Here is a 24,165-nt window from a genome sequence, read left to right as displayed (position 1 = left end):
ATTCACCATTCACCACAACTCTCTGGGCCCGGCCGTCCAGCCAGTTTTTGACCCAGCCCACCTGTCTAAGCCGTGAGCCGCCAGCTTCTCTAGGAGAATGCAGTGGGAACAGTGTCAAAAGGCCTATATATATCCTTTATCTTTTCATGCCTTTCCTCTGACTGAAGACAGGCTTGATTTGCACTAGTGCAGCACTTGGGAGAGAACTTTATTTGTCTTGGACAATGATCGTATAATAAGGAAACTAAAGGACTCTTCCAATTATTCCTTTCGTATAATTAAAGATTCAAATTTCACATGATCAGAGTTGACTATAAAACTCAGTATAATGACCACCTGACACATGGAACTGTATAAAATAGATGTTCAAAGTCTTACAAAAATTATTCTTTATGTTATGCTACAAACCTTTTCAGTAACAGTCACTCCTGGTTATCTGTTCCACTCTCACCTTTTTTGGTAGAGGACATGGATTTGTTTGCAGCCTACAATGAAGTTTTGCATTGCAGTCATTAAGATGATTCAGTATTGACCCAGCGCAGAGTCCACCTGTCTAAGCCGTGAGCCGCCAGCTTCTCTAGGAGAATGCAGTGGGAGACAGTGTCAAAGGCCTATATATATCCTTTATCTTTTCATGCCTTTCCTCTGACTGAAGACAGGCTTGATTTGCACTAGTGCAGCACTTGGGAGAGAACTTTATTTGTCTTGGACAATGATCGTATAATAAGGAAACTAAAGGACTCTTCCAATTATTCCTTTCGTATAATTAAAGATTCAAATTTCACATGATCAGAGTTGACTATAAAACTCAGTATAATGACCACCTGACACATGGAACTGTATAAAATAGATGTTCAAAGTCTTACAAAAATTATTCTTTATGTTATGCTACAAACCTTTTCAGTAACAGTCACTCCTGGTTATCTGTTCCACTCTCACCTTTTTTGGTAGAGGACATGGATTTGTTTGCAGCCTACAATGAAGTTTTGCATTGCAGTCATTAAGATGATTCAGTATTGATCAATGACTGTACTCTGTAGGCTAAAAAAGATTACAAAAGATCAAATGAATCTACCTAAAAAGCATTTTGATCTGAGTCATTTTACTGGCTATAGCAGAATGCTGGGAGTCATAGAATCATAGAATCATAGAATCATTGAGGTTGGAAAGGACCTCTAAGATCATCGAGTCCAACCGTCAACCCAACACCACCATGCCCACTAAACCAGTCCTTGTATACCTGGCTCTATTATTCACATAGTGTTTGATATCATTCAAGTTACTTAAACTATACATACTTCGGTTTTACTATTTTATAATTTAATATTTATAAAATTTGTAAGTTAAAATATAAATAACTATACCTAATTCACAGCAAAAGGCATTAAGAGTTCATAAGAAATGGGATCTTCTGTGTATGTTAAGTCTACTGATCTTTTCTGAAATAATACGCCCTCAATGATCTTGGTTGATCCAGACAGAGAGAGAAACAGGGTTGGATTTAAACATCAGTTGGCTAAAGAAACTTAGAAGCCTTATTAAGTGAGATCAATGCATGAATGCTTGCATTATAATTCCTGTAATTTGAGTTAGACTGCTCAGACATACTAGGTCACACCAAATGGCTATCTAGCCCTTATCTCCAAGTGACCAACAACATATATGTGGAGAAGAACATAAGAATAGGATGAGTGCATAGTGATTCTTTCCTAAGACATTATTGTGCCCTCCAGTGACTCGAAAGTTACATAGCCAAGGGCGGGGGGGGCCTGTGTGTGTGTTTAAACTCTTTTGATTGTTTTTTTCTTCAGTGAATTTTTAAACTCATGTAAATTTTTGACTCGTGAATTTTTAGCATGCACAATATGCTATGGCTGAAGAGGAAGAAGGGTAAGGGACCTTTACGAGTAGCCATTTATGAATAACTTGAACACCTCCCAGCACAAACCCCTGTCTCCGTTGGTAACTATCTCCACCTCTTCACTGTTAAAAACAATTTTTATTTTACTTACTGTTTCCTATAATTTTAAACAGCTACTTAGCCATGCAAACACATTTCCTCATATACCATGTTATTTAATTTTTCCTAAGTTCTAGAGAGGATCTCAGTTGTGAACCTTTCAGGCAATATCCCTTCAATCTCCCTGTTTACAAGTCTGGCAACTCAAATTCCTCAGGGTTCCATTCATCCTCTGAAAAATATGGCACCTTTTTCCTTATGTACCATAAGACAATGAAAGCTATTTAATCACGCAAGTTGATCTGTGAAATCCTCAGGTCTGCCCTTCTGCCACAGACAGCTGGAGATTGATCACTAGTGAAATCCTAGATCTTTCTCATCTTCTGTCTTCACAGATGCAAATCATACAAGTATGAAAATTCACACTTAAAGCCAAAGAGAAAAATCAGACATGTATCTCTAGTGTTTTTAACTACGAGACTTCCAGGCTACCAGACTTCCATTTAACACCAAAGTATATGATTCATTAGTGATGAAAAACACTTTGTAAATTAAATTCCACTAGACAGAATTACTTTAAATACTCAAAAGAGATTCCTTGAAAAGGGATGATTTGCACCTGACTGAAATCTACCAACTGTCAGATAAGTTAACAAACAACAAAGAAAGTTTACTGCAACAAAGCAAGACTTTCTTCATTGATGTTTATAGGAGTGCTTTAGTTTTACGGCAATCTTTACAATGTTCTAGCAAATACCCTAGTAATATTCTGTACAGTTTCTCCATAGAACTTCACTCTTAAATTCCTCTTAATCGCCCATTTTTTGGAAAAAGTTCATGGGAGCATAGAATTTCAGATTCATGAGGATTAACAACAATGCACCATACTAAACAAAAAGCAAATCTAATTACTAACTTCAGCTAACACAAAACTAATAACTAACTTCAATTCTCACTATTCGCTTTGTAGGTTCTAAGCATTCAATATCTCTCAGATGGTTCTCTCCATATCTTCCCACTCCCTCTGTCACATTATGTCTCTTGAAAACTGCAAGGCTAAGGGGAAAAAAGAGGCAATGTGAGAAACCTATATCTAAATGTTTAATCATTACTGATGAATCTGCTGTTCAGCTTTCTGAAACACATTGATGAATGATGATCATTTTATCCTAACAAATTTTAAGCCAACCAATCATCTGAATTGCTCATTCACCTCTTTTGACAGGTAAGTGATGAGTTCTACGTCAGAAGTGAAATCTCTCTCTTAAGCTTCTTCAAATCAACAGAAAGACTGCAAATTCAGCCTTCACTGTTCCCATATGCATTGCTCTGTTCGGCATTTTCTCTTTAGCTATTATTATTATTATTAAATAGTTATACAAGATTTCTTATCATGAGACCAGTCTTTTATCTCTTCCATTAAAGCTGCTACTGAACACTTCAGCACACTATATGCTCTGGCACATCTATAGTTTCACCATTATTTCCAAGACAAAATATATCATAATGCATTATAGAATTATGCAAAGCTTCTTATTATAGACCCTACTTGCTCAATAAATTAAGAATTTTTTTAAAAATCCCACATGGATTACTGTGGTTCAGAAGCTTTACATGAAATCAAAGACAAGCTGTTGTGTTCACCCAGAGTAAGCAGGACATGGATTGGCTCTTACTAGACTGCTAGCTTGGAATATTCTTTCTTTCCAGAAATTTTCCACCACACAGAATTTCTGCCTTCTCAGGGAAATAAAACAGACATGCCACACTTGTCACAGAAAAAGTAGAATAAGCTACCTTTTAGGTCATTCTGTCCTGCAGCCTCCACACAAAGCTTTTTGAGAAACAGACACAGTGCAGCCTTTTATCTTTCTAAAATGAGTGTCATTTGCCAGCCCAAATTCATGCTTTCCTTTAGGCACTTCAGCTATTGAAAATTCTGACAATACTAGCAAGCTTCACGCATCCTACCTGGAATGGGTAAGCACTTGTTCCTTCCAAAATGACCTTTTCCCGTTTATATAGTGTTTGTCTACTGGTTGTGGGGAAGATCAGTTCATCTTTAAAATACCTAGTCAGCCATGCATGGAGAGCAATAGTCCTGCCTAAGCACAACAGCTTAAGCCATGAAGCATGAGGTCTTTCTGCCTTTCTTTTTAGTATGTGTAACCGCAAATGCTAACACAAGTCATAAATTTAATCAACCTTTTTTATGACTTCTTGTATTCCTATTCCACAATAACTTTCCAAAAGCAATAAACAAGTGGTACAGCACATATCTGATAATACCATGGTTGCCCTTAAAATTTGTTTTTACTGTTCTCATCACTGTATTTAGCACAGGATACAGTAGCTAACTTAATTTGCCTCCCCCTTCCAAGACCACTGCTTCAAATCAATTAATTTAAACAGGCATTATAATAAAACGTACCATTTTTTCTGCATTTTTTTCTAGTGAAAGATAGACCAGTACAAAACAAAAATCAAGATAGAATTCTGTTTAAACATGCGTCTCATCTGGAATGTTATCTGGAAGGTGTTTCTTCCTTCATTGAAACATTGTGCGGTATCTTTGCTAGAAGATTATTCTCACTTTTTTCCCCCCACATCAGCAATAAGTTTGTTCAAGCAATAATCTGTATGACTTTGCTAACGGCATTATCTCTGAAGAGATACTCTGAATGCGTTCTTTCATTACATCTAGCTCTACTCAAGGTATTTTGTTCTTATCATGATGACTGTTTTCCTGGTGAAACTTGGAGGAAAAGGTGCCTGAAGGTTCAGACAACAATACATAGTTTATTCTATAGCAGATACAAATTAAGGAACACAGAAAGACGTATCACTGTTTAGAATTATAGTAGTATTATGTCAGAGGCAGAAAAAAGACACAGAATAACTTTAATACCGCTACTGGTGCCTTACTGTTAAAATCACATTTGTAGTTGTACAACAAGGCCTAACAAACCATACTGCAGCACTAACAAAATCTCCCTAGTGATGGTATCTAGACAGAGGGGTTTTTAAGTCAATGTTAAGAATTAGAGCTTAATGCCTTATATGAAGAGACTTTTTTTTTTTTTTTTTTAAAACCAAAACTTCCATCTATCAGATTTTGGGAGCATAATTTTTAGATTGTTCGTAGTCTCTTCTGGAAAGCAGCTAAGCAAAACGTACCTATAATCAGCTAAACCTCTTAGTTATATAGAGTTATAGAAAATGGATTTGGAGTCCTTGAAGAACACTTCATAGAAGAAAAGATTATTTAAAAAGCATTACCTGTAGCTGGCATTTGGAGGGGTATACACTTATCTCTTTGGACTGTGTCCTCGGGTAAAGAAACAAATTTTTTGGCAAGCACTGCAGAAATTGGTTGTACTAACAGTGTTGTGAGGTTCAGTCGATTTTGTCTGTAGCTTCCATCTTAAATGACAGAAAGTGAACAGCAATTTAGTAAATGGAAATTAGAAGATTTCTCTTCTGCATCAACAAAACAAAATAAGCAAAGATCCACAATACAGCTTAAAACAACTGATTTAGATAAGCAGCCATTATTTTGTACTTACCTTACTGAAAAAAAAAGTCCCTTCAAGAACATGTGCCACAAAATTACACGTACATATTATAGTATTTGGGGAACAGTTCCACAAGAAAGAAACTGTCAAAGAGTCCAAGCAGATATTAGACTGTGTGTGACTTAAACACAACAAATTAAATTGGTGTGTAGTTAAAGGAATCAGTGAAAAATAGAATTACTGATCAGCAATAACTTTCAAATTCAAGTAAGAGCTCAACACAGCCTTACAGAGAAGAACAGACATTTAAACAGCCTAAAACCATGCGTAAGTATCTGTCTGCGCTGAACGATGCTACTACTCATGAGGCTGTTCGTTTTGCTAGGGATGCCAGATCTTTAAATTCCACAGAAGCTGTGCTACTTAGCACTAAAACTGTTTAAGGTGTGAGCTATCACACAAACAAGCTTTTGTGAGAACTTTGACAAGAAACACACCACAGAGGATGCACATTGGTGATATACTGGCAACTTGATGAGACGTGCTTCCTTGCATACACCAAAGGCCTGAAAATTTTAATATATACCTTTCTCTTTCAAAAAGAATACAGTCTGATCATCTCATTGACTCAATGTGTGTTCAATTGGTTCAATTGGCAGCTAAGGTGACTATAATTTATTTTATAAATGCAGGGGTGTTTCTGTGATGGAAGGTTGAAGGTTCAGCTGAAGGAGGTCTGGAATAAGAGCGTACTAAACAGGCAGACACGTCAAGTGGAGGAAGGTACAGATCAGAAAGCATCAGAATACTTCATTTACAGCTTTAAGATCTTAACAAGCCACAGCACAAACCTCACAATATCAGCAGATTCATACATATTTTAAAATCTCCCTTTAACTGTTAAAATGTGAGTTTCCATACACGTGACTGTCCAACATTTAAGCATGTGAAGATTTCTGATGAGATAATGAGATATTTTGGGAGACCAACTGACAGAGCTGGAAAAAAAACAAAAGGCAAACTCTGCACATGGAAATGCCCTGTAGCACCTTCAGGACAAAATGGACATCTGTTTTTCTCAACTATTTCAGCTGGCCTAATAAAGGCATCATCTCTTCCCATGGAAAGCAAGAATACTCCTGCCAATGAAAAGCCCACTATGGAAAAGGAGAGGAGGTTCACAGCATGGGGCAGAAAAACAGCTCCAGAACAACCTGCAAAACGCTGAAAGCCTTCCAATATACCTGCCTGAATCATTTCCAAACTTCCAACTAGAGATTCAGAATACAAGGCCTCTCTCCGAGACCTCTATGAAACAAATGCAACATTTTCTGTTGCCATGGAGTTCTTCACAACCAGAAGGCATCCTTCACGTTCTGTGTGACTACAATCACAGAGGGGAAGAAGCTATCAGAAATCAGCAGCACACGTTTTAATAAATTTCTATAAAATTACTATCAGGAGCATTGTCATTGAACCACAATATAAAAAAATCCACACGCATCCTCCTCCTTCTGTTTTATTTTTGTGCTAGAAGCTCCTTCTTACAGTATACCCTTAATTATAATGCAAAAATCGAAGCAGGCTGTAACATTTAAATACAGAAAAAAAATCTGTTGTTCAGCTTTAATACACAGTGGAAATGTTTTCAGCGTTCACTTGGAAAGAATTAGACAAATTTTTAAGTGGAAAGGTGAAACTGTTTCAAAATACGATAATTTAGAAAAAGTTTTGTCTTATTGAAGTTGGGCAGGGTTGAAAATCCTTCAAAGTTGTTACTTCAGTAAATTGATGGTAAAATCAGTTTGCTCAAGCTTTGAGAGTCTGTTTCTGGAATCAAAAAGAATCCTAAAATGTCCATAAGAGATTTGTAACTGAGACATTATTTTCTGTCTATTGTTTGTCAATCTGCAGACTGTATTACAGGAGCAATGAAGCTCAAAATGTTGCAGATGAAAAGCATCTCTCCTTTTTCCATTTACCCACAACTTGAGCTTCACACCTGAATAAACTGTGAAAGATACACTTTTGAGAACAACTTAGAGCAGAAAACCTCCCATGTTTAAAAAGGAATCATTTCACAATATAAGATGGAGTTTGAAGTACAGGACAAAAAAAAAAAAGAAAAAAAAAGATTTAAAATATAGAAAGGGAGATACAAGTTATCTGGAAGAAAAACCTTCTAATAGGAGGAATTCATAGAGACTTGCCTAGGCAGGTGGTAAAATCTCTACCACTGAAATCTTTTTAAAGAAAAGATTAAACAAACATCTGTCAGGAATGACGTAGATATGGTTGAACCCCTCCCTGAGGGAAGGTGCTAGATTAGATGACTTCATGACATCTTTTCCAGGTCTGATTTCTATACGATTCCCTAGTAACTGAACTTCCTGAACTATTTACAAAAAAGCAGTACTGGAATTAATATTAAAAGATGCTTTAAGAAAAAAAAAAAAGAGAGTAAGAGTTCTTTTCCCTCTGCCAGCCATTTTATTAGTCGCCATGAAAGTACCTTGTTTGAGACTGAGGTATACGATTCCCTAGTAACTGAACTTCCTGAACTATTTACAAAAAAGCAGTACTGGAATTAATATTAAAAGATGCTTTAAGAAAAAAAAAAAAAAGAGTAAGAGTTCTTTTCCCTCTGCCAGCCATTTTATTAGTCGCCATGAAAGTACCTTGTTTAGGAGACTGAGGAAAGCTATTTGCATCGTGATCAGGATTCAGAAGTGAAAGATTCAAGGCCAATCTCCTGTGTAAAACACAGTGTAGAGTGAAAAATCTGGAGATTTCCAGGGCTACTAGTTAAAGCACAATCATTCAGTTTTGAAATACTCATGGGCTTGGTGCTGTACCAACCGCAGAACAGTGCAGTGCCAGTTCACAAAGAAACCAAAGTATCAAAAGAACTTTGCGAGATTCTTGCTTGCTCTTTCCCTGCTGGATGCCAGACTCCTTGGAACACATAGTGCTTTCACGAGCTGTGAGCACCACAAATGCTTTGAGAATAATTTAAAGTTCAGATTTTGCTTGTAATGGAATTTAGTTTTATAGCATGAAAATCTTCCAAGAAACAGAATTCCTTCCTCTATGCAAGTCTAACGATCTAACCGTGCCAGGCCTAAAACCGCTATTAATTTAAGAAAGACTCTAGAGAACATACTGGGATGCAAGAAGAAAAAATATGCTAATCAATTATTAAGTTAATTTTAGGAGCACAAAAAGAGGCAAACTTTAGAAAGTTTCTGCAAAGAAAGTGAGGACTACATTTCTACTTTTGCAGTGACTGTGTTTTGTGTTTTCTTTTTCAATGCAAGCACAAACCTTGAAGCATCAGTTTCCACACTGCTCAGTCTGGGATACACACTTGTAACCTAGTGTTTCATAGTGTTCTATCACTTAACTTACTGGTATTGGTAACGTATTCTGAGATTTCTGAAAAGTTTTTACTGGGAGAATTTAACAGTAATACTGTGTACCATATACCCCTCAATTCTGGGTTAAAGTACAATTTTACCATCGTTTCAATGATTTTTGTCAAGGCTGAAAAATCAGAGCACATGAAACAGAAGAGAGTTAGTCACAATGTCATACTTCTCTCGTCAAAAGAATATTGCTTTACCCACAACTTCTTCAGTATTATGCAATTAGGCTTTTATTTATTCTTCTCTAAAAAGTTTGTGCTATAAGAATCAACTTTCTGTTCATTTTTATTTAAATTCCAGATTCAGACAAAGATTGGACAGAATATTGCATTTAATTGTTATCTGTTTTAAAGTTACCCTCTGTCAGGATCTGATAAAACAAAAAGTTAATAAATAGAACTGTCTAAAAAGTTTACTGAAAAAATTCATTAAAATAATTCCTTCTATGACCTGAAACACTGTTTTAATGATGTCCCCCTGTAAAAGATGGAAAAAAAGCAGAGTCTGACTGAACACTGAACCATAATTGTACATACCCACATCTTTGACTTTCTGCTGCATTAATAATAGAGCAGTATTAGTTTTGAAATATCTGAAGTGAATGGCTCATTAATTTTTCACCTTAAGCTTAATAGAAATTTGACAAACAGTTTTATGCTGAGAATAGACACTCCAAGCAGGACTTCACAGCACACGATAAGAATAAATTAGAGCATAAAAGACAGAATAAAGTGCGTTTGGTCAAATAAGATGGTTCTGTCATTCAATTGCCTGAAGTGAACAGTTAGTTCAGTGCATTTCTGTGAAAGAGGTATTCTTCCGTTTACGCATTCCCAGCCTATCTTCTGCATGGCCCTTTGTCAATACCTGATCTTGTATTAACCACGACAAAATCAAAAATGTATAAACTGACACATCATAGACATTTATATCATTTGCGCTTTGAACTTGCATACAGCTTCCCCCCGACTTTGCTGATACATTCAATAGCTGTTACGTTTCCATTGGTTCTCATGAAGCTCGTCACAATGATTTCTTTATATTGCCCTGCAAAATCAGTTTATCCGTGGTTTTCCTGACTTACATCTAACCATATGCCCAGACTGAAAGGGACTGTGCGGTGCAGTGCAGTGCAAAGGCTTGCACTGTCACACTGGTGCATTACACATCAAGATTTGAGGTTTTTTTGTTGCTGCTGTTTTTGCACATTGCTCTTCCAATGAATAGTTCCACAAAGTAACACCTTTTCCTAAGACAAATCTTATTGACTTCCTATATATTTTTCAATGGCACTATTAGTATGAGTATAGTCATACTCATATGAAATTGCAGGATTTGATTCAAGCAGATTCTTAGAATATAGATCCCGTCTAACCTCTGGTATAAAATGTATCCATCTGCTACACCTCACAAAGTCACTGACATTTTTTTCCTTCCTAAATTCTCTCTTAGATCATGGGAAGAAAAATAAACTGATTCTGGCTGTCATTTCTTGCTGGAAATGGATACAGTGAGAATGTTGATCCAGAAAAACTGATGCCGTTCTCCAAGCACTTATGAACAGGTAATTCTGGGAAAGCCCCACATCTGCTCAGTGTTTGGACTTTGAAAGTCAGATACGTGTTTTTCTGCATATGAAGTCAAAAGGAGAGCGCTTCCTCCATCTCTCTAAAGCAAAGAAAATGGTGCTGATCACCTGTGGTGCTTAAAATGGAAGTCAGAATGGATTTTATTAATGGGAAGGAGAAGACCATAGCTTCAGACTTAAGAGAGTATCTTGAGAGGTATAAGCTAAAAATATCAGCAAGGATAAGAAAAATAACTGGTATAGAAAAATGTTATTCAAGAGGAGAGCAGAACCTGGAGCAGATGCCCATGGAGTAGAAGTGGTAACAAGCACTTTCCTGCTATGTCTTTATTCAGTTCTCTATGAGTTATCCACTAGATTTACAGTGTGGAACGTATGTCAGTTTTGAAGTACTTTGCTTCACTAGCCACTGGTAGTAATATGGAGGAAGAGAAAAGCATTTGCTTCTCTTTTGTAAAAAAAGAACGTTGAAATTCTGCAACCAGGGATTTTAACAGCTGCCCGAACTAAGGACTTTCAAAGCAGCTTTACAGGCAATGAAGCATGAGATGATGAACTGTTCTGCAAATTACAACAGCATCGTGGCAGCTTGCATTTCAGGACGCATGATTCACAAATGGACAAAGGATGCTTAGAACTATGTACTGATTTGAGATATGGGTGAGAAAGACAGCCGTGCCTATAAAATGTTTATGCACATTTACAGAAAAGACAGAACTTAGAGGCAGTGAGGATCACCTAGAAGGAAAACAAGTCACTGGGAGTACTCAGAAAGCATCTGAAAAACATTTTCAAATTTTTCTTCACATTGGTGATGGACAGAAAGACTCCTTTAAAAACACTTTTTAAAAAAATCCACATTCTCATGATATCAAGAGTTAATCAAAAGAGTTTAGAAGAAAAACATCCTGTATCACACCACCTGTCATAAACTGCCAAGAGTTAACAAGACCATACATTCATTGATACATACAAAAATACGCAAGACTATAGAGAGATTGTTTTGCTTTACAAAGTATATTCACTGTATTCTGTTTACATCACATTTTATCAATGGAGTGGATGCAAATCTGGTTATATGTTACCCAAGACTGTTCCTTAAACAGATTTCTGTTGCCCCTCAAAATAAAACTAGAAATTCTGTAGCTGATATGAGAAGAAAATATACCTCTAGAACCTGCTGTCATGTTTCTCCCTCCCTCTTGAGGAAATGTGCTTAACCAGTATGAAAGAGAAAAAAATGCCACTCTCCTGTGGCATTTTTCGTGACTAAGTCATGAAAGGGAAAGAGTAATTCGTCTACATATTACAAATAGCCAAAACATATTCTTATGTCCTAGTAAGAATGGAATGTAACAAGGGAGAAAGGACAAGGTAATTCTTAGTCTTCCTGTGTGCGCAAATGCTCATCTCACCACTGAATGAAAGAAACTCTCCACTGCCAGGCAGCAGTTTGGGCCATGTGACATACAAACTACTATCCATCCTTTTGACAGTGATGGTAGATATTCAAAAGGGTTGACAGAAGTTGTATGGGTTACAAGACAAAAAATAAATAGCCCTCAATACTTTAAAAATAAGTTTATTTTAAAAACCCCATAATCATAAATTTCAGTTTCTGCACAATTTGTTCTTTGCATGCATACTGAATTCAAACCAGCATCTTCAAAACTTTGCTATTTAATTTTGGATTTTATTTGAGGCATTCTTGATACCAAAGCATCTGCTTAGCATCTTCTACCTTCATTAAATTTAAGAACACAGGTACTTCACACCATAAACACTCAAAAACATTAGCCACACAAAAAATTTACCACAAAATGCTGCAGCCATGTTACCCGAGTCTTAAATTGGATACTACGTATCACTAAGGACTGCAAAAATAAATACCACAATTCTTACTTAAATTTTAAATCTTTGCACCAAATTAGTGATTCAAACATGGTATGATAAAACAATTCTACAACAAATTTATTGTCAAGTGATATTTTGTATTTTCCTAAAATATGTAGAAGTATTAATCAAATGGAATTCAGCAAAACTGCTTGAAGTGATTGTTTTGATGCTCAGAATTACTGCATAACCCAAAATACTACGTTTCAGACATATACTTGGACTTTTTTTTTATCTTTCTTTTAGAATAAAACTACTTCATGAATCCTATATCTGCAAGTCTTATGTTTGAAATATACCTATTTGTTGCTCCCAGAAAATATATTTCCCAGACTATTAACTATACGTTGTTCTTGAACGGGAATTTGGAGGGAAGCATGCATGTACATGTGTGTGCATGAGGGAACACATCAAACTACTGTACTAAGCTTGACAGAGGTGGTTTTTGAAACTGAAATATTATAGAACATTTTGAATTCAAGTGTCAAACACATTATGGAATTTGTTACCAGTTTCATTGAAAAAAATCTACTTTGCTCTGTGTCTGAGAGCTACTTGGGTCCATCCCATCTGCCTGTATATCTGGGTTAAGTACAGCCCTAGCTCAAGTTTATTCCCTTGACCGTGGTTGTGCTACGGCTGAATTTTGCCTGCTCTGTTGAAATGGACACAGAAAACATCATCAGATCCCACATTCTGCTACTGCAAGGTTGGAGCATTCCCTTAAATATTATTTGAAAGCAAGAATTTTGAAAACATCAAATTATAGAGTAAGAGTAAGCTACTATGTAAGTGACATGAAACCTATTCCATACTTCATAGTTTATAATATAATTCATAGACACACATTTAGTCTTGAACATAAGCACTTTACATTTGCTTCCATAATGCTTTTTACCTCTAAGGTAAGTAAATGATTTTTTTTTCAAAAAAGAAAGTTATAATACCCAGACTTTATAACTGCCTTTTCCAATCTGCAGTGTCATATTCCAGTCAGACCTTACGTAGTTTCTGATGCTGGTTTCCTTTTCCTGTCTGGTAGCAGCCCACAGTGACAAAAACAGCAATGATGATAATGCAGCAGCTCGCGTATTCTGAGTGTGCAAGCAGCTTTTCTTTAGTTTATGGCTAGTTATAGTAATCGGCTGGTTACTAACTCTTCCACGCTTTTTGAAGGAGATGCAAGGATGAGAATAGGGAATAACTGGTATCGGTCACTTTACTTTATGTTTGCCCAGCAGAACCAAAGATTTCTCTCCCTCCTGCAAAAAGGATCCAGGCAGCCCACCAAGCATGGGTATCTACTCAGTAGTGGAACCATTAAGCTACACTAGCAGATAAGGCACAAAGAACCTCCTCTATGAATTATGTTTCCTGTTAACCATTTCAAGAAATAAGCAACTTCTGGCACATTCAAGAGTTAATGGGCTGGTCTTCTAGCTTGTTCACTCATGAAATAAACTTTGGTTTTCTACACTGGTGATGGCCACTGTAGTTGAAACAAACAACAAACAACAAACATGGAAATGAGACACTGATACAGATTTCCTTCCCTTCAGTGATGATCAAGACTACAAATAGCAAAATAACTGTCTTGCTTCAGGTGAAATATGTTTGCAGCCACAAGAATATATATCAGGTTACACATGCCATCATTGTTCTGGTTACGAACAAGCATGGAGTCCTGTTTACCCACAAGAATGAGATTTATTGTTATTAAAAATAATAAAAGCCCTACAACACTCTACAAGGAATGGAATGGAAATAGAGAATCTCTAAGAAAACACTGAAAGTGACAGGTTTAGGATACCAGTTATTTTGTTTATAGCATGTAGTGAACATTGCAATGACTCAGAATCACATGCTATCTGTATATATTTCGTGGACAACATGAAATAAAATTGCATATGTTATCTGTGGTACACTATGCTTTTCTTACAGTAATATATTTCTCTGATTTATTCTTCCATATTTGTTTGAAAGTCACATTTTGGCTTCAGTTTGATGACATATGGGGTCATCCAAGAATTTGAAGTCTCCCCCTTTTCCCACAGCTTGTTACTTATTCTCTCTCCCCACACTGCAGTAACATTAATTGTGCCAACACAATTGTTTCAGTGGCCATACTATGAAATAGATCAGCAAACTTTCTTGAAGTTCTTTAAAGCTAGATCAGTTCCCCAACCCGTACCACAGCAGTGCTCTTAACAGATAAATCAGCAGAGTAGGAGGTAAGCTGGGACAAGGAGGTAGATGGGGTGGCAGGAATTCCTCTAATGCCACCCAAAGCCTTGTATTGTCAAACGACAATTACAGAGGATACTCTTGTCCTCTAGAACACAAAGGGACTGTTCCTTGCAACAGAATGACACTTAAATATGCACATCAATTCAAAAGCTACTTACACCTTTTTTTAAAAAAAAAAATCTTTATAGTTTCCATTTTCTCTAGGGTTCTTATTTAAAAAAAAAATGCTTGTATTTTATTCAAAAGGGAGCACCATATAACCTTAAATTTGAAAAATCAGATCCTGATAATACAATCCTCACACAGAAAAAAAAAAGTTACTGTGTTACAGTCTGGAAGCTACTTACACCTTTTTTTAAAAAAAAAAATCTTTATAGTTTCCATTTTCTCTAGGGTTCTTATTTAAAAAAAAAATGCTTGTATTTTATTCAAAAGGGAGCACCATATAACCTTAAATTTGAAAAATCAGATCCTGATAATACAATCCTCACACAGAAAAAAAAAAAGTTACTGTGTTACAGTCTGGTTTATAAAGAGCTAACTGGTAAATCTATCATACTCATGCAAAAGTTGAGTAATGACCGATCAGAAATGAGATGTTTATCACAGTTCAGATCCTAATGGACAGATGCCTGCATACACACAACTAGGTAATTGGAATCAAAAGCAACAAGAATCCTCTTGTCAGCCCCAGGACTATTTTAAATATTGAATCACGGCACACATTGAATCAGCCTTCTGCAGATATTTCTGGTTCCCGCCTGCAAGGGTTGAAGCAAACCAACAGGATGTCTTCACTTTCTGTCCATACGTGAAAAATGCTGGTTTACATATGCTCTGTTGATTAAGACCTCAAAAATTATTACTGTTCAGTTGATATTCTGGAACATTTCTGCAGTGATGTATGAGGCATTTACTTTTATTCTGTATGAATACTCTGATTTAAAGTAACAATTCTACGCGTGTTGCATTCTGGTATTAAGGTACACAATTGGGTTGTTTTTTTGCTCCTTTTTGTCTCTATATTATGTTAATGAATGTAAAATCAGGATGGCCTAGATTGCTTTCTCTTCTCATTCTGCATAGCTCTGTAGCTCCCCCTTGCCACATTTGTTTTCTTATCAGCAAAATATTTCTGAAGTTCTTTGCTCCTAACTGTAGATACTTAGCATTTCACTCGTGAAAAATACCAGTAAGACAATCCCCTTACTTTCTCTTTTGACTGCCATCTGTTAAGCTTCTCCTCAGAGAAATTAGCAAGTTTCTATATTGGAACTCTGAACTGCAAATACGCCATCATCTGCAAAACTTATGAAAAGAATCCCAATTGTAAAAGATAATAGTCTCATATAAAATTACCAGAGAAGACTGAAACATAAACAGAGGGCATTGTCCAGATGATACATGAAGGCTTTTTGTGGCACCTAAACAAACAGAGCAGTCTGGAAAATGTCAGAACTACAGAACAGCTGAGCTTGGAAGGGACCTGTGGAGATCATTGAAGGACAAGCCACCTGCTCAAAACAGAGTCAGCTAGAGCAGGTTGCCCAGGACGTTGTCCAGCTGGGTTTTGAGCATCTCCAAGCACACGCCACAACCTCTCTGGGCAACCTCTTCCAGCGCTTGACCACCCTCACCACACAAAAGCTTTTCTTATGCTTACGGTGAATTTCCTGTATTTCAGTTTGTGCCTGTTGCCCCTCCTCTATTCACTGAATACCACTGGAGAAGAAACTGGCTCCACCTTCTTCCACCTCCCATCAAGTATTTATGCACATTGGTAAGATCCCCGCAGGTCTTCTCTGCTCAAGAATAAACAATCCCACGTCTCTCAGCCTCTCCTCCTATGTCAAATGCTCCAATCCCGTAGGCACCTTCATGGCCTTTTGCTGCACTCTCTCCACGATGTCCACGTCTTTTCTGTTTGGGGGAGCCCAGAACTGGACCCAGCGCTCCAGGTGTCATTTCACCAGCGCTGGAGTGGAGGGGAAGAATTGCCTCCGTTGACCTGCTGGCAACGCTCTTCCTAATGCAGCCCAGGATGCTGTTGGCCACCTTTGCTGCCAGGGCACCTTGCTGGCTCACGCTCAACTTGTTGTCCACCAGGACCCGCAGGTCCTTTTCTGCCTAGCTGCGTTCCAGCCAGTCGTCCCCCAACGGGTGCTGGTGCATGGGCTTATTCCTCCCCCGTGCAGGACGTTGCATTTCCCTTTGTTGAACTTCATGAGATTTCTGGCAGTCCATTCCTTCAGGTTACTGAGGTCCCTCTGAATGGCAGCACAGCCATCTGGTATGCTAAGCTGCAAGCAGAACAGCAACCCTGAAGCCTCAAATGGGTGCCTCTTCTGAATTTGAGATAAAGCAAGCAAGTAGTGATCTGGAATGTTTGCTAATCAGTGATGGCAGACCCTAACTCCATATACAGCAGACAGAATAGGCAGAGATAGGGATACACTGATAATGGTATACTCTGGATTACTAATCCTTAAAGCTATCAGGGACACAGCTGTCTGAATCAAGCGTCTCCCCAGGATGATGCAAAGCATTGCAGTCAAAACCACTTATTTTATCCATCTGAATACCAATACAATTTCTAACTCCTAACTTTAGACTCCACACATAAGAATAGCTGGATTTAAAAAAACACCATCTAAAAGCATAACATTTTGGGAATTTGAGATAACTGGGGAGTCAGATACAATCTACTGCTGGTTTGTTAGCTTTTTTCCCTGCAAAACAATTCATTGGTAAATATTAGTGCCCAGCTAATAGTCTCCTATAATGCTGTAATAAGTGTCCCTGATGTGCTATAACACTGTTGTAACTTTTTTTAGGCATTACAGGATAATTCAAGAAAACAGTTTAAAAACAAGAAAGTCTCTAACATTCTGTCTGAAAATGATACAAAATTAATGTATCTTCTGTTTTAGCAGGGTTAATTTTAACATCAAAATAATAAGGAAGTTGCAGTGTTAATTTTACTAGTATGATCTTAACATAAAAAAATTTCTAAAAGAAGATAAATCTACTAATAATGCATGTCTATTAATTCAAAGTATATTAATACCATTTAACTTTGTTTTAGTGGAGCATGCCATTGGAAATGCAGTGATGCTCATTTTCAAGTTAAATTCTGACTGTATGTATCAAAGGCATAAGAGCAGTTAAAAAACCCCTCTATCTGGTTGCATGTGTTCTATAGGGCTTGCACCCAATTCAAAGAGAAGTATGCTTAAATACAGAGAAGAAAAATCAGTGTTTTTAAAAAGCCAGATTGCAATGAAAGTGTTCTGAGTTCATCTTTAATTTATTAATCTTTCACCTGCAAGATTAGATATAGTATATATATTTGGTGATGTACCAGTAATAATTTGATTACAATTACTGAAGAAAAAGAATATCCTGGCAAGTCAAGCTCAAATGACAGTTTTCTGGAAAGAAGATACAGGTGTTCTCAAAACCCTTAATTAATCCTGTTTATAGTACAGAGTGGAGAAAGAGCTATGCTCTGAAAATCCTAAAATTCTGAATCTATGGAAATCCTTGTAACATGTATTGGTTCATTTTTTGGATTACAGAACAGAGACAAATAAACTATAATCTATTTGCAGCGCTCCTCAGAGACATAAACACTGGTATTTAATTTACTTAATAACTTGCTTATGTATTTGCAATGTTTTATTATGTTCATGCTGACTGCTGTAACTGCTGTATTCAGCTTCAGAAGGCTATTACAAACACCCACGAGAGCAGGATTTTGTTTTGTGCACAAGAGCACATTGTATGTTAAGTATTCATTCAAAACTCCAAATGGAGTCCTTGGCTCTAAGTGATTCCTGAACCACCTCTTGTAAGAAGCTTTGGATCCGCACTGAGGTAACTTATGCAACTGAGCTTGTGTCACCTGAGATGAGCATGTAAAATAAATCATTTTGTTGAAATAACAGAGTTGAAGAGCTAGTTAATGTTTAGGCTAAAACCCCTGAAATTCAAGGACAATTTGAGTTAGGAATAACAGAAGCAAAGAAAATTTGAAACAAAAAAGAAAATGAGACAATACTGAAAAAAATAATTTCTTGTTAAAGAAGGGTAGAGTAGCAGCATCATTTCAGAATATTATATTTAAGGTCATGTTTTAAATTGTAAGTCAGTGATAAACATACCTTCCTACACGTATTTTTGAAAAATGCTTGGGATTATTTTTCAAAGTAAATCCTTAAGAACAACAATTCCACAAATATAATGGAGATTATTGCCAAATATAGGTATTAAAATTCTGCAGAAAATAGGAATATTATAATCAATCTGAATTATTACTTAAAACTAAGTTAAACGGAAAGTGCCCTTTTCGATAATCCAATGTTTTGAAATTTATTTCAAATGCCAGAGATAATTTGATGTTCACCTTCTCTGAATTACAGTAACTCCTTATTGATGAATATTACATTTCTCTGTAAAATAAATTTCCTACTAAATTCAAAGGAGCCTTCACAGGTATAAAACAATGTATATCCAAATCTCCCATAACATGCTACTTCCAGTTCAGCTTATATTTCCACAGCTGTAAATTATCTGCATTGTACATTTGCTCTGTAGAAAAAAAAAGTTTTGTTTTGAAATAAACTTTTCTTCCTCCCCAACTTATCATGCAGTCACTACTTTCTTGGTTTGGGTTGGTTTTGGTTTTTTGTTTGGGGTTTTTTTTTTAATATTTTGGCTAGTTTATATTCACATACAAACTAATGTATCCATCGGCAGTAACTTGTTAGTGGATTTTTGTGATCTCAGGTTCTTAAAAGGAGAAAGATCTGAAAAAGACCAAACACTAACAGAATAAAACAAGTTGGAAGGAATAAAGAAAATATAATGCTAGAACAAGGAAAAATGAACGTGAAAAACAATAGAAACTTTACAGAACAAAACTAAAATATTGAAAAATAGATATCGGTCTCTTATTATCTAAGAAAAGGCACAGATCATATTCTTCTAACGGCCCCTCAAACCTACAAGAGAATTAACTTGATAATGGAAATCAGCTATCATTACATATTCTTCCCTGCTCCAGAGTTAACTTTTTAAAATTAGTTGGCAATATTTTTCATTATTTTTTAAACTTTAAAATTGGTGATCTTCAAAAACAACTTCTAAAAATCCTTTATAGTTAAAAATATTTTCAATTCCTTATTGGATATTTTAAAATTAAATATTTTATCTGCTTTGATGAAAAATGAAACTACAATTGGTGAAATTAAATATTTTATCTGCTTTGATGAAAAATGAAACTACTAAATTGGTGAACCCAAAAGTTACCAGTCTCAGTTGCTTTGATTTTGAAAGGCATCAGTGTAACCGCATTATCCTAAAGTAGTTTTTAGTCGCTCATTTTCCCCTCAGAACTATATTATCCCCTTATTCCTCCCTCCTAAGTAATCAGTATGGCATACCATAGGAGTCATATAGTGGACTAGGCACATCAATGTCTCTGCCTCCAAAAGCTGATACTGATACCAGACACTGAAATATTTAAGTTATCAGATATATTTGTTCACCTGATTAAATATAACAATGAAACCCCCATTATCTTTTCTTCAAAGGATTTCAAAACTCTTTTTAATTTAGCTTTCATTGTGTGCTAAAATTTTCTGACTATACACGTGGTATTTTGTTGAAACACTACATTTCAGAAGCAAAATATAAGCAGAGAAGTTCCATAGATTTTTCCCATTCTCTTAGGCAGGCTTAAAGCATTGTTTATAACTAATGTATACATGTTATCCTTATTCATTTTCAGTCCCTTCTCCTTTTAGAAGAAATAAAAAGGCAAGACTCTCTACAGCTCCCTCAAAGAACATACTCTTCCTAGCTCATTTCTTACTGCAAGATTAGAAGGACACAGCAACATTGAACTGTCCTGTGTTCCTTTTATAGTATTAAATGTGCAGAGCTCACTCAGGTCATAGGCAAATCATAAAATCCATTCTTTTTTTTCTATTTTTACAGCAAAGAACATAGGTTAGAAGAATCCCAAAAGAGCAGTGGAGGAGAAGAAATCAATACATATCTAGTTTCATTTTGACTGTTACCCTGAAGTTTAATGAATTTTAAATGATACCTTGAAGCACATAGAATATATACAGACTGACAGAAATGCCTATGCAAATCTTACTCTTCATAGCAGTTGCACCTCAACTAAACCACTGAACACAAGGCAACTCTCCTCTTTTATTTTTTTTGTTACAAAAAGAGTGGTACTAGAAGAGAATATAATAATACACTACAGAAGATGCTCCAGACTCGCCACTACTTTCCTCTAAGTACCAGCAAAGAGCTTGCAGCAAGTGAATTTTTTTTCACAAGCTGAAACTGCAATGGACCAGAATGTCCTCTTCTTTAAAAACACACAGGTCCATGGAAGAAACATTAATCAAACTATCTGCAAAAACCGTACCAGGAAGACGAGCTGTTTATGCTACAGGTCAGTATCAAGTACAACATTCCTTATTTCATTTTTTCATCAATGTTACAGATATTTGCAATGGTGGTATCTTGAAAACTTTGTAAGTGTGGACAGTGCTAATCAACATTCTCCCTTTCAATGGTTTACTGTTAAAATTTAATCTCCTGTGATACCTCCAAGGACTATCCCTGTCTCTGAACTATCCCTGTCTCTGAAGATGGGACCTCAAGGTTTCAAAGGCCCACAGCATCTACCTCTATCAAGAAGACTTGAAATGTCTGAATTTAGATATACAGAAAGCACACATGAATTCTAAAAGTACTTAGGACTCAGAACTCATGTGTGTGCCTGGATCTTACGGTAAAATCCCGCCATACGAGCTTCTGGTTCAATAACTAAGTGTGGTGGCACAGCTACATAAATAGACTTTATTATGGCCTACCAATACATGTATGTGCATGTGCACACCCACCCACACAAACCCCATGTCACATGAAATAGAGACCCTCCAGCTGCCATTGACAGTGGCTGCTCCAGAACTAGAAGCAGCATGGTCATGTTTCTGGAGAGCATAGTCTGGGCAAATAACTCTTACCTGTAAGTAGAGTTAACAAGCTCTGACGTGCTGCTGTACTAAGGCAAGCCTCACCCAGGATTTTTTCAATGGGAAAGCAACAGCATTACTCCCTTGCATCACTTAATCATTACTGTAAAGTTCATTCAGCACTTATTTCAAAATATGTTTGATAATCTAACCCTCAATGTTGCCTCTATTCTGATTCTACTACTTTACTGTCACAATTCAGTTCCATGGATTTTTTGCCTGAAGTTACACGAAGTTGTACAAAGCTGGTAAGCTATCACCACAACTCTACAGTAGATAATAGATGCTCTTGACACCATCATATTGATAGGCAAAAGCACAAACAAATATACAGAAATATGGTTCATTGAAAGAAATGAAGAAATACAATGTACACATGGACTATTATAACAACATGGGTTAAAGCAGTTATTTTCATAAAAGGAATGTGTCACAAGCAATCATCACTTCCATGTTATTTCATCTCTTTCTCAGTACCGGTAGAAATAAATAGATGTCACATTTGTACATTCCATTGGCACTGTTCCATTAACGTGACACTTGATGTATTATGTGATTGCCTCTACAATATGTAACATCATTCTTTATTGTCACAGGTACTGTATTTCATGCAAGTGTGCAAAACTAGCATTTGCAGTTTTATAATAAACTATTTCCTGCCAATAGTGTTGTAAGAAAGTTGCAATTTGTCCTCAAGCATCTGTTTGCTGCTCAGAACAAATATTTATAGCCACTCAAAGATCAAGTATTATTTTCCCATGCATTCTCTGCAGACATTTCATTCTCAAACATGGTATGCTGTATGAGATCACTTAAGTCAGTGAGACAGAACTGACTGAACAGTTTAGTTTTCCATCACTGTTCATTATAAGGCAAAAATTTAAGTATTCCTTAACACGATTTCAGGTTACCAATTCATAGTTTCATTTTACTGCCTGCAGTTCAACTGCAGTAAACAAGTTTAATATTAAAGTAATAACAGATCAGAGGGCAAAAATACTACTTTAGTCTGTAGATACAGCTGATCTTTTTTATTGTGCTTTTACTTCATATGTGGCTTTTGCACAAACATCAATACAACAATTATGTGGAAATAATATTAAATGCTGTGAAACAAGCAAAAATTTACTACATGAAAAAGCACAAGGTATTACTTTTGTTACAACTCTATTTTAACTAAAACTAAATTTTCTTCAATTTCGATTTAATCTGGTTAAGCAATTCTAAGTCCTGTTAACCTCTAAAATGAACTGAAAATGTAGCTCAGGACTAAGCATGGAGAGGGCACTGGAAAGATGTTCCATTACTCAAGTCACAGTCATCAGTGCCGAGTACTTAGTCACAAAGCTAGATGCTGAGAAGATGCTAAACGTATTTTAATTAAGTAGATGTACATATCTATGACTGTGCCTTCTGGTTGCACCGATTTGATAGAAAACACAGAAATGAAGGAAATAAGTCCTTTTTAAAAAATCTGGCCCCTTACTTGATTCAGTTCTCAAAAAATCCGATCTTACTTATGAGCGGCAGTTGAAAAGTGGCACTGACTCTTGAGAAATGCTAAAGGGCCAGGACAAAACATAGAAAAAAGAAACCTGAAACAATCAATCACCCATTATTTAATTATTAATATGAATTTGCTACTTCCTAATATTTATCTTCCTTACACAATTCTCTTGTACATGTAATTAGATAGTACAGGACCTGTATTGATGAAACTTCAAGTATCTATAAACCTATGTAACTTAATCACAAAATTAGATTTTGAGTTATGTATGCAAACGTGCTTAAATAATAATTTTCCCATCAGAGCTTATTGAGCAGAATAAGATACTGCCTTAGATTAATCGGGCTAATTATATTTCCTTTAAAACCTGTTCAATAATTTTCTGTCTCCTACTGTAAGTAAAGATTTCAAATTTTGTTTGTTACCCTCTACCTTAAATCCCCAAGAAAAAAAGTCAGAAACAAATCTATTTAAAATCTAATGAAAAATGGTGTATTTTTCTATCACTGGTTGGAATTGTGCTCGTTAGCATTGGTTCCCTATATTCTGGCTACTGAATTTTAAAATGAAACAATTTTCTTCTGTTCCTAGAAAGTCTTAGTCAACACAATACAAACCTCTACAAACAACCACAAACATGAACTCAATTACTACCATGTTTTTTTCTATCCTTCACCTAACTTAAGTCCTTCATACTGATGTGCTCTCTGGCCTCTGCATGTAATTGTATTTTTCAAGCTGTAACTAAAAATGTGTTTTCTTAAGAATATATATCTCATGTCCAGGGTTGATATTATAAAGTCATTCCATTTAGATCAAAAGCTTCTTAAAGTCATCATTGCACTGTTTCTCACAGGTTTTGGAAAAAATGTTTTTATAGAATCATAGAATCATAGAATCATTGAGGTTGGAAAAGACCTCTAACATCATCGAGTCCAACCGTTGACCCAACACCACCATGCCCACTAA

At 36.1% G+C, this 24,165-nt stretch overlaps 1 protein-coding gene across 1 annotated transcript in view; it reads right to left on the bottom strand.

The window, feature by feature from the left end:
• Positions 1–24,165, bottom strand: part of NAALADL2 (N-acetylated alpha-linked acidic dipeptidase like 2) — a 310,350-nt gene that overhangs the window by 144,294 nt on the left and 141,891 nt on the right. Inside the window, exon 6 of the mRNA XM_009288028.2 lies at positions 5,240–5,383. Coding sequence (XP_009286303.2) covers positions 5,240–5,383 — 144 coding nt within the window. The remainder of the gene's footprint in view (positions 1–5,239; positions 5,384–24,165) is intronic.

The sequence above is a fragment of the Aptenodytes forsteri genome, unplaced genomic scaffold (assembly GCF_000699145.1).
Source record: "Aptenodytes forsteri isolate BGI_AS27 unplaced genomic scaffold, ASM69914v1 Scaffold72, whole genome shotgun sequence".
Lineage (NCBI taxonomy): Eukaryota > Metazoa > Chordata > Aves > Sphenisciformes > Spheniscidae > Aptenodytes > Aptenodytes forsteri.
Note: the sequence above shows the minus strand (reverse complement) of the source record. Positions and strands in the feature narration are given on the sequence as shown.